Source organism: Chrysochloris asiatica, unplaced genomic scaffold, assembly GCF_000296735.1.
Source record: "Chrysochloris asiatica unplaced genomic scaffold, ChrAsi1.0 scaffold00012, whole genome shotgun sequence".
Lineage (NCBI taxonomy): Eukaryota > Metazoa > Chordata > Mammalia > Afrosoricida > Chrysochloridae > Chrysochloris > Chrysochloris asiatica.
In genome coordinates this window covers 12,092,063-12,102,986 of record NW_006408530.1, presented here as the reverse complement: position 1 = coordinate 12,102,986, position 10,924 = coordinate 12,092,063, and the positions used below count along the sequence as shown (strand labels likewise).

Here is a 10,924-nt window from a genome sequence, read left to right as displayed (position 1 = left end):
TTCATATGGTACCTCTTGAAATGGTTGAACATTAACCATTTCCTTTTGGTACAATGACTCTGTATTCCTTCCATCTTTTCTTGATGCATTCTGCATCATTTAATAATTTTCCCAGAGAACATTTACTTTAAAGTAATATCCTGCTCTTCCAATGTGGAGATCCAAAAGATTCATGTTTGAAGATAACTTGAACATCTCAATTTTAAAGAATATATTTTAAGTAGTAATGTATCTATTTATACTTCAAATGTGTTGATTAAGTTATAGATGCATGTTTGGAATCGCATATTCTCTAAAATGTTGTAAAGTGTTATTGAGTCTATTCCAAAACATAGTGACCCTGTTTAGGGTTTCTGAGGAGTGACTGGGAGGTTTGAACTGCCAACCTTTGGTTAGCAGCCCAGTGCTTATCGTACAACACCACACCAGTATTCCTAAAATAATAGATAAATTAAATTTTATGAAATAGTTTTGATTCACTACTTCCATCTGAATCTTAATCACTTAGCACAGCTTTCCAGATTATCTTTGTTTACTTAATTATCAATGCATCTTAATTTTGAAATGTAACTTTTTTTTTGAAGCTTTGAGTTGATGCCATCACTGGAAATATTTATTGTAGATCACAAGTTCCATTCATATAACATTAGAGGTTTTGGTTTTTTTTAAAATTATTCCTTTAGTTTCATAAGTCACACAATGTAACCAATTGCATACTTCATATTAAATTGATCTTTCAAAAGCTTGTTTACGGAAACAAATAATACTACCAACTTTGACATCATATTCTCTACCAGGATTAAGTACTAAAATTCTTTTTAAAATTTATTTGCCAGCCTTTTAAGATTTAACATTTCCATGAAAATAACTTCTTTAAGTATTCTATACTAATTGTACCTTGTGATTCAATAAAAGAGCATCACATAAGGCATTTTATAAACTTGACTTTGTTCAGTAACATTGAGGAAAAATCTTGCTGTGCATTTAGGGATAAACTTTCTTTTTTCAAAAAAAGAAAAAAAAAGTTCTTCTTTAGACCAATATACAGATTAGAAAAGAAAAGTGAACCATAGAATTCTGAGTGCAGAATTAAGGGAATAAAAAAAAAAAAAAATCACAACTTTTCAGTTGTCAGGCCATACCATAAGTGATAGATGCATTTTTATTTTTAAAAAGGAGGTTATGTGTGTGCATAAAGCCATAATTATGACTCTGCATCTAGTAATTAGAAATTTACTTATGGTTAAGAGCAAGCAAATTGGTTTAACTGGAGTAAGTGGATCAAGTTAGAAGAAGAAAACAAGTTGACTTGGACACATGCTTTCAATGGCAGAGGACATCAAAGTGGTTTGGTGTACTGGACAGTTTATTCTATTCTAAAACTTCTTATTCTATTTTTTAACCCCCTCAGTTTTTCAACATTAAATATATAGTTTGTATATTTACGTATGTTTCAGGCTGTATTATTGGAATTTTGAAGACATGAAAACATCAGATGAACCAACCTGCAACAACTTGGATTCAGATTGGAAGATAGAGAGAAAGTTTAAAGAATGTGGCCAATAAAGACGGGTAGTACCTGGAAATATTAACTGACTCACACTGTAAAAATGAGACTGGTTTCTAAACAATAGAGGTTATTTCAGGCCACCATCAAAGTTCAAGACAAAATGTTGAAATAAAAACTTTACACTCCCCTTCTTCCTCACTTCAGGCAGGTACCAGCATTGATGAATTATGATTTTCCTTAATCTGAAGCACTCATTTTTACCCATGTAGACCACCTTAAGAATTGAATATTGGTTATTTAATATAGATTAAGAATGGGAAACTGATTTATCACAATGGCAGATGTTAAGGACTTGAGCTAAAGTTTTCCAATGCATTTTGTACAGTCTGGGAAAAACTGTGCTGCACTGGCCCCTTTTTGAAGGCCATCATGCCATGTAATATAAGGATATCATCTTATTGCTGATATCTTTGAAGAGTCCCAAGCAGACACAGAAAATGAATGGAGGCAAAGAGTGTGACGGAGGGGACAAGGATGGATGTCTTCCAGCTATACAAGTTCCTGTGGGTTGGCAGCGTCGAGTGGATCAGAATGGAGTGCTTTATGTCAGGTGAGCATTTGTTATTATCTGTGTTACCTACAGGGTTGCAGTCGCAAGATGAAGGTGTTAGAGTCTATTCCATGAGCAAAACATTGTGACAGATAGCACTTTAAGTAAATTTGAATAAATGACCTTTGTGCTAGAAATATTCTAGTGTGTTTCTCCTGAACTGTTTTGCAATGTAAATTGCCTTAAGTTACCAGAGAGAAATTTTATGCATTACTTGTTTATATAAGGGACTATTCTGCTTATCTCTCTAACAAGGATAAAGAAAAGTATGCAGATTTCTAAAGAAACCTATAAACATCATCTCCGCATTCACAGGAGACTGTGAAATATTGGAAATAGATCCAATAATGCTTGACAATATTATTCTGTTCTTCACAGTGATTCAGCTGGCAATTCTGATGTAGCATCAAGTTTTGTTTTTTAATCTATAAGCAATTTCAGTTATTATACTTCATACTGCCTGATATAACCTAAAAATAATTTCATATTTTTCTGCAGTTTTTAATCTATTCACTTGCATATAATGATAAAAAAAGAAAAAGTCCCAATGGAAATGAGTCGTCACTCCCAAGTAAAAATTAGACAAATAAAATGCAAATGCCTGCTCTTTTTAATTTTGATGACATATGTCTCATGTAGAACAAATAGAATGAAATATAAACTGTTGGCAAGTAGTTATAATCTTGTGTATCACATAATTGCCAAGTTCCATACTTAGTTTTTGAGTAAGTATATGAAAGATTCCACCAAACCCATTGCCACTGAGTCGGTTTTATCTCAGAGTAACCCAATAGATTAGAATTGCTCCATAGAGTTTCCAAGACTGTAAATCTTTACAGGAGCTGACAGCCTCGTCATTCTCCCACACAGTGACTGGTGGGTTTAAACCACTGACCTTGAGGTTAGTAACCCAATATTTAACCCATTGTGCTATCAGAGCCCTTTATGTGAAAGATTATAGTTGTTGTTAAGTGCCGTTGAGTCAGTTCTGACATATAGTTGTTTTTTGGGGATTTTTCCAACCCTGTATAGGGTTTCCGAAGAGCAGCTGGTGAGTTGAACTGCCAATCTTGCGGTTCAAACCGACCTTGCAATCCAGTTCTTATCCTACAACACCACACTAGAATTCCATATGAAAGAGTGTTGTTGTTAAGGCCATCAAGTCAGTTCTGACTCAGAGTTTTTTTGGTTTTTTTTCCAACCCAGTATAGGGTTGCTGAGAAGCTGCTGGTAAGCTTGAACTTCTGACCTTGCAGTTCAAACTGACTTTACAGTCCAGCACATTAGCCCACAGTTATCAGGACTCCATGTGAAAGATTGATGGCGGTGGTGGTTATGTGCTGTGGAGTCGGTTCCCACTCATAGCGACCCTGCATAGGATTTCCAAGGCTGTGTATCTTTAAAGGAGCAGAAAGCCTCATCTTTCTCCTGTGGAACAGCTGACCTTGAGGTTAGCAGCCCAACTTGTAACCACTATGCTACCAAATCTCTTCAAACTATTGGAAACAGAACTTTAAAAAAGGTATCAAATAACATCATTAAATTATTACTATTATTTTCAATGTTATTATTAGGATCTCAGTTTCAGTAGAGTCCTCTGTTGCTGTGGTGATGTGTTTATGAATAAGGTGTTTTCTGTTACATAAACACAAACCATTTCATACCGTAACAACTCAGAAAGTCAGTTCAGATTCTATCCTAGCAGTTGATTGTTTTGTACAAGGTGTTTCTGGAGATTAATTTAATTACTAATTAACATTCTTGGGTCAGAGATTTTTTTTCCTATAGTATTAAAATGTGCTCTCTATTAATTGTGGTTAAGGAATAAGAAAGCACAGAGGCAATCCATGTCATAACAGCTTGGTTATATAAGATGGACAAGGATACAAAAGGATAATTTTCCCCAAGTCTTTAAAACTTACCACAAATATTTTGCTATATATGTGTGTGCATAGCAAGAGATCACTGTTAGACATATTTATTCTAGTTTGTAAAGAGTAGATAGATTATATATTCAGTTTATAGCAAATGATTGTAAAATCTTGATATTTTAATATTTTTTTCACTTTAACATTATTCCTTTATGAAGCTAAATTGCAGCTTTTCAGATTGCTGAGAAAGGGGGAAAAAAAAAAAAACACAAAAAACAAATTAAGTCTGGAATCTGTCCGTCATCTTGTTTATGGCTTTTCCTAAGTCTGACTGGACTTCACTATTTTATGTAACCCTATGAGTGTGAGTTCTCCATGCCCAAATCTATATGCTAAAAATTATTTTGGAAACTGAAACTTTCCGTGATCAGTTAAAAACACTTTCAAAATAAATTAAGCCAGCATGAGTTTGATTTGTTTGTACCCTGACATACAGGAGTCTAGCCATACTTATAAAGCTCCCTTTTCAGTGGGCAGGGTGCTTGCTTGTCATTTTTAAGTCAAGTCTCCAGCTGCTCCTGCCTCGGGGTAGTATCACAACTGCACATTGCATCTCCCACCTGCTTCCACTCTTCTAAGCTTTGTGCCGCAAGACTTGTAACTGTAGTTTACAATAATTATTACTCTCAAAAGTTAATTAAAGAGCTATAACTGAAGGAAAGCACCCAACTGACGGACTGAGGGGAAGTGTTTTTTAAGTGTCTACAGCAGACTACTCTAATAGAATTCAGGAATTCTTGGCTTCAGTTTAATTTTACAATTAAATTCCTCTACAACTCAGTTCCAACACTCCTAGCTACAAAATGTTGGGCTGTTTCTTTTCACTAAACTCGTGGATACCTTACATGAAAAATCATAAAGATTCTGTTTGGCAACAGAAATAGAAGCCTTCCAAAAACCTTTTTGTTGCCCTTCTTTTATTCTTTATATATCATCTATGGAAACAAAACTGCTAGTTGAGGATTTTTGTTTAGATTTTCTGTACTCAAATGTTTAAATCACTTCGATGACTGTCCAGAAACAAAATATGAATTGCACTTAAAGCTGGTTCATTTGGTACAAAACTAGTCTTTTTTTAGAGACAGACGAACCCCAGTAGTGTAATGCTTTTTTATGCATATGAGTGCATATTTTGTGAAATACAGAGTTATGACTTCTGTGTGAATTCGATGAAAAATCTTAAAGTACAGTTGTTTTGTACATAGTCACACACACACACACACACATAAAGATTCTTTCAAATGAAAGATATATAATATTTCAAGAGATACTATATGATGAAGATGTAAATCAGGATATTAGCAATTAAGTAGGATAAGTGCAGGACCACAAGGTCAGTTTGAACCATAAGGTTGACAGCTTAAACTTACCAGTCACTCAGAAACCCTATGCTGGGTCATTATGAGTCGGGAACCAACTCAACAGCACTTAACAACAAAGTCTTAAACATACACATTTCCCATATTAAACTAAGCACAGTTATAAAAAAAAATAAAATCAAAGACTTATGCTATCTAAATTTTAGTACCTAATCTCTAGATTTCATTCACATACTAACTTTTGTGACAGGGCGAGTACTATCAGTAAGCGCGCCTATCCATTTATAGAATCAACTGGATGACACTTTAACAACCACTTGTTTACCAGCCATAAATCTGCAAGGTGTATTTTTGCCACTTAAAAAACTTAGTTCCTCAAAAATGCCCATCCTATGTCAGCTCTACTCTGTTGTTCTCTCTTTTGTTATGCTGTTTGACTTCTCAGTATAATAGGAGTTGGGCTACACTGATCTGTCCATATTAAAAGCAACATGGGAGAAGATTGCTTTGAATATGGTGAGCAGGGAGGATAGAAACCTGTTTTTACAAAGGGTCAACCTGATTCTAGTGTCTAAGATTAAAAGGGAGTAATTTGTTAAATGCAACTTTTGTAGACTTACTGACTTTATGGCTTGACTTCCAACATGTTCCAAAATTGTAGTTTCCCCTCAAACTGATTAAAAATAGATCTTCTCATTTTAAATGGTAATGATTGCTTTTGTGTACTCTCATTGCTTTCTTGCCTGCTTCTAACTGTCCTTTCATTAGATATAGCAGCAGCCTTCCTGAGTAGTATTTTTCCCATCTTCAGTCCACCCTTATTTTTCCAAAATATTTTATTTGGTTTTCTCTGAAGATCTGTGTTTTTCTGAGAAAAATTATGGTTTCAAAGAGAGGGCAGTAGTGCTAGAAGCTCTAATTTAGTAGCTGGCATAAGAAGGGTACCTGATGTGACACTGTACAATCAACACTGAACTGCAAGCAACAGGGTCAGCAGTTCAAACCCACCTGCCACTTCTCAGAAATCCTGTACAGGGTTGCTATGAGTCGAAATCGACTCAGCAGCACATAATAACAACAACATAATATTGACAAAATGATTTTCCTTAGTAGGAAGACATAATCCTGTGAAGGACAGTAAGTTTATAAATTTTGCCTTTTTCCCTGTAATATATGCAGTCAGAATTATTTCCTGATGTTTCTTTAAACTATTTTTACAGTCCCAGTGGGTCTTTATTATCTTGCTTGGAGCAGGTTAAAACATACCTGCTTACTGACGGAACATGCAAGTGTGGCTTGGAATGTCCTCTTATCCTTCCCAAGGTAACCATTTCACAGTAGATCTATCAGCAGTTTGGGGCTTTTTAAAATTTATTATTTTAGTTGTTTTATATATTTGCTTTTCTCATTTTGTCGTTTAAATTCTCTATTATTTCTCCAATCATATATTCAGTTTTAATCTTTACCTGATTATACATCTTTTGCATGCCTTTTGGAATGCTTAAAAGATCGTTGAAATAGTTCAAATCCAAGAGTTGTTGTCAAAGGTGACAAAGCTACATTCATATTAAGTATTTCATTAAAATCACTTTTGTACCTTTTTACAAGAGCTGTACTTATGCTCTGCATTTAAATAATGCAGAATTTTCTTTTACAACTACAACTGCTCAAATCTGTGATGTTATTTTTAGCGTTAGTGGTGGTGGTGATAAATCTGCCACAAATCTTTCTAAAATCCCAAAGCTGATCCCTTATAGCCAAAGGCTGAAACTGTTATACTCCTGTACAAGGTAAAATTTTTAAAGTAATTTTAAATAGCAATATATTGTTTACCATTAGAGCTAGGTCACTGCTCTCTGTACATCTATTATATGACATATTTAGAAATAAATATTAATATATAGCTTTTTTTTTTTTTTCCTTTTCACTTATATGTCACCTCACTCCAAAAAGTGGGGAGGGGGGAATTTGAAGCGCCTTACAATCATCTACCCATTTAAAATACATACGTTTTTTTAATAGAGAAATAAATCATTAAAATCAGAATGAAAAGGTAATATTAATAGTAACAAAATGAGACCAAAGAAAATGTTGGCATGTCAAAATAGCATAGCTTTTTGGTTTTGTTTTTAAATTCTATTTTATATGTTTTTTATACTGTCATACATGAAAAATGTCTATGAAATGGGAAACATTATCAGATAGTATAACTTTCCATATGTTTATTTATGACTGTTTTAGAAGTAGGATATTTTAATTAGTTTCTTTGCCACGAAGAATCTTGAGTAGAAGTATTAAGTTATATAAAGTTACTTTTCTTAAATTTAAAAACTTGAAACAGTTTTATTCAGATTTACGGCCTGATACGTGCACCATCATTTTTTGGTGTTTATTTTTTAAGAAGGAGATATTTTTGCGTGTTGTAACAGATATATCCTAAACAAAGACTGTACTTTTTCCAGGTGTTTAATTTTGATCCTGGAGCTGCTGTGAAGCAGAGAACTGCAGAAGATGTTAAAGCAGATGAAGATGTCACAAAGCTATGCATACATAAAAGAAAGATCATTGCAGTGGCCACTCTTCATAAAAGCATGGAAGCCCCACATCCTTCTCTGGTGCTTACCAGTCCAGGGGGAGGAACAAGTAAGCTATATGGTGAAGGGTTGACAAATTCCCTTCCCCCACTCCTCTCCTACAGAGGGGATCATTATAAATCACTTCGCCAAACATTATCCCTTCCTACTTTTCAAGCACGCACAATGCTTTTGAAGTTGTGTGTTCTATCATTTTATTACAAATAGGAAATTAGTTCTGAAAACGACCAGGTTGTTGCGCAAAATCGCCTGTCCAGATCATCTAGTTAATTTAAACAAGCAGAATAAATACTAATTAGCACATAAAAATGCCATGCAGGTGTGTAGAGCTGAGCTAACAAAAGAGAAGTGCCATTACTTTTTAGGAAACAAATGTAGCCTTTTTCTGAGTGTGAGAATATGTGTGGTATCAAGTCCTCAAATGCAACATAACAGTGTTCAGGAACTAGAAACTGTTATTCTTTCACTCATTTAATAGTTAGTTATTTATTGAACACTTGCTAAATGGAAATCACTTTGCCTGGAACTTTTAATACCCCACACCCCCAAACACACACATACTACTTTAAAAAAAAAAAAAAAAAGTTCAAAGCTACAGAAATGCTGCAAGTATACTTCCTTTAGTATCCACCTAGATTCACCAGTCAACATTTTGTTGCATTTGCTTTCCAGTCCCTACTGCCCTTTTTTTTGGTAGATGAACTTTTTGAGAAACTTCAGATACAGTGAATTCATCCCCAAATATTTCAGCACACAAAAACATCTCCTACATAATCACAATATAATTACTACATTCAGAAATTTTGACATTGATATATTAATATCTAACACACAGTGTGTATTTCTTCAGTTGTCTTAATAATGCCCTTTGTAGTTTTTGTAAAAATCCACTCTTTTTTTTTTTTTTTTTAAATCCAGATTGCCCTCAAAGGTTGCACATTGCATTTAGTGGTTGTTGCATGTCTTTAATCTAGATTAGTTTCCCAGACCTTTTCAGTTTTTCATGAAGTCACATTTTTAAAAAAATCTAGGTCTGCCCTGCAGTTTATTTCTCATTTTGGATTTTCCTGATGTTTCTTAACATTTATCCTCAGGTATATATGCAATGGTAAATAAAAAAGTATTACTACAGAATCATAGAAACCTTTATGAAGTAAATATCAAAATGTGAAGCTGTTATTTCTTGATATACCCTTTATCTTGGCTATGCTCTTCTGAAGGTGGTGTTTCCATCTCTCTAAGTCTCCCCCTAAAGAATTCTGCACTCTGATAGATAGCTCAAGTTGCAGTTCTGGTATCCCCCAGGGACTCCATTTGTGTTCCTTTTCAATATTATTTGAGTTTGGGGAACAAAAGAAGTGTGAAGGGGGAGTATCAGGGCTGTAGGGTGGATGGGGTAAGGTTTCCCAATGAAATTTGACGCGGATAGTACCTACTAACCTAGACAAATGAGTAGATGCATTGTCATGCTGGAAAACAGCCCCTCCACTCAACTTTTCTTAGTTTTTTTCTCTCTAGTGCATGTTTTAATTTTCTTTAAACTTCTTCTAATGAGCCCCTGTGATCATCTTGTGTCCTTTCAGGAAAATCGATCAAGGTTTTATTTTGGAATCCCCTAAAACAGTCACCATAACCTTCTGAACTAATATCTCTACCTTGAATTTAACTGAGTGATCAGATCTCCTTGGAACAGGGAGGGCACTGTTTTGTTTAGAGTTTTTTGTTTTTTTTCCATCTAATGATTGCTAACTCTATAAAAAGACTAAAGCAAGTGTATCGCTGAAATAACTTCTGCTATCCACTGATTGCAGAAACATTTTGAAGCACATTTTGTTTGGAATAAATCCATGCATGTATGAACTGGAACCCTGATAGCATTCTTGACTTAGTCTTATGTGTGTATGTGTAATGTAATATGTGTGTGTGTGTTTATAATGTCATATATATTAACTACAATGTAATATTTTAGAGGGAGTCTCTAACACTTAAAGAAGTTCCTCAGCCTCAAAATATCACTCTATAAATTATATATTAATCATAACAGGAAAATGATACCTTAACAATGGAGAAATCAGAGGGGTATAACCTTGATCATGCAATCATCAGTATGGAATAATAGATGTTATGTGCCTCCTGATAAGCATATAGCATTACCTATTCCTACCAAAAAGTGTGTGTATATGTATTATGTTGTTGTTGTGTGCCATTGAGTCGGCGTCTACTCATACTGATCTGATCCTGTGTAGAGTTTCCAAGAGCTGCTGGTGAGTTTAACCTGCTGATCTTGTGGCTAGAAGACCGACCAGTGCTTATCCTACAGCACCACAGCAGGGCTCATATATAATAGATGTAACATGTATTCACACTGTTTGATAGGAATGTTGCATTGTAGAGACACATAATATCAATTATTCCATACTGATGATTGCTTGATCCAGGTTGTGCCCATCTGATTTTGCTATTGTTAAGATACTATTTTCTAATTCTTGAGTAGTAATTCAGATTAAAATGTGGTCAATCACAGAAACATATGTCTACATGTGATGAATGATATAATTCTCAGAAGTACTAAAAGTCAGGGGAGGTAAGTGTAACCTATAGTCATCAGAGAAGGCTTTATGGCAAAACTTCAGTTTGAACCAACCCTGAGAAATAGTAGCATGTAGACATATAAGGACATCTCTCATACTTTGGACATGATACCAGGAGGAAGACCAGTTCTTGGAGAGGGAGGGACATCATGCTTGGTAAAGTGGAGGGTCAGTGAAAGAGAGAGACCCCCAATGAGATGGATTGGCACAGTGGCAGCAACAGTGGGCTGAAGCATTAACAATTGTGAGGGTGGTGTTTTGTTCTGTTGTACGTGAGGTCTCCTGAGTCCAAGCCGACTCAACAGCACCTAACAACAACAACAAAACATGAGGGGAATAGGAAAATTATTGTCCAGAATGAATATAACA

General features: G+C 34.7%; 1 protein-coding gene across 2 annotated transcripts in view; it reads left to right on the top strand.

Annotated features, from left to right (window-relative positions):
• Nucleotides 1-1,455: 1,455 nt before the first annotated feature.
• Nucleotides 1,456-10,924, top strand: part of MBD5 (methyl-CpG binding domain protein 5) — an 86,424-nt gene continuing 76,955 nt past the window's right edge. The window contains exons 1-3 of one of the 2 annotated variants that reach the window (XM_006834556.1): nt 1,456-2,120; nt 6,591-6,693; nt 7,833-8,013. In XM_006834556.1, coding sequence (XP_006834619.1) covers nt 2,008-2,120; nt 6,591-6,693; nt 7,833-8,013 — 397 coding nt within the window. In that variant the 5' untranslated portion in view covers nt 1,456-2,007. The remainder of the gene's footprint in view (nt 2,121-6,590; nt 6,694-7,832; nt 8,014-10,924) is intronic. The other variant, XM_006834555.1, reaches the window with a different exon arrangement.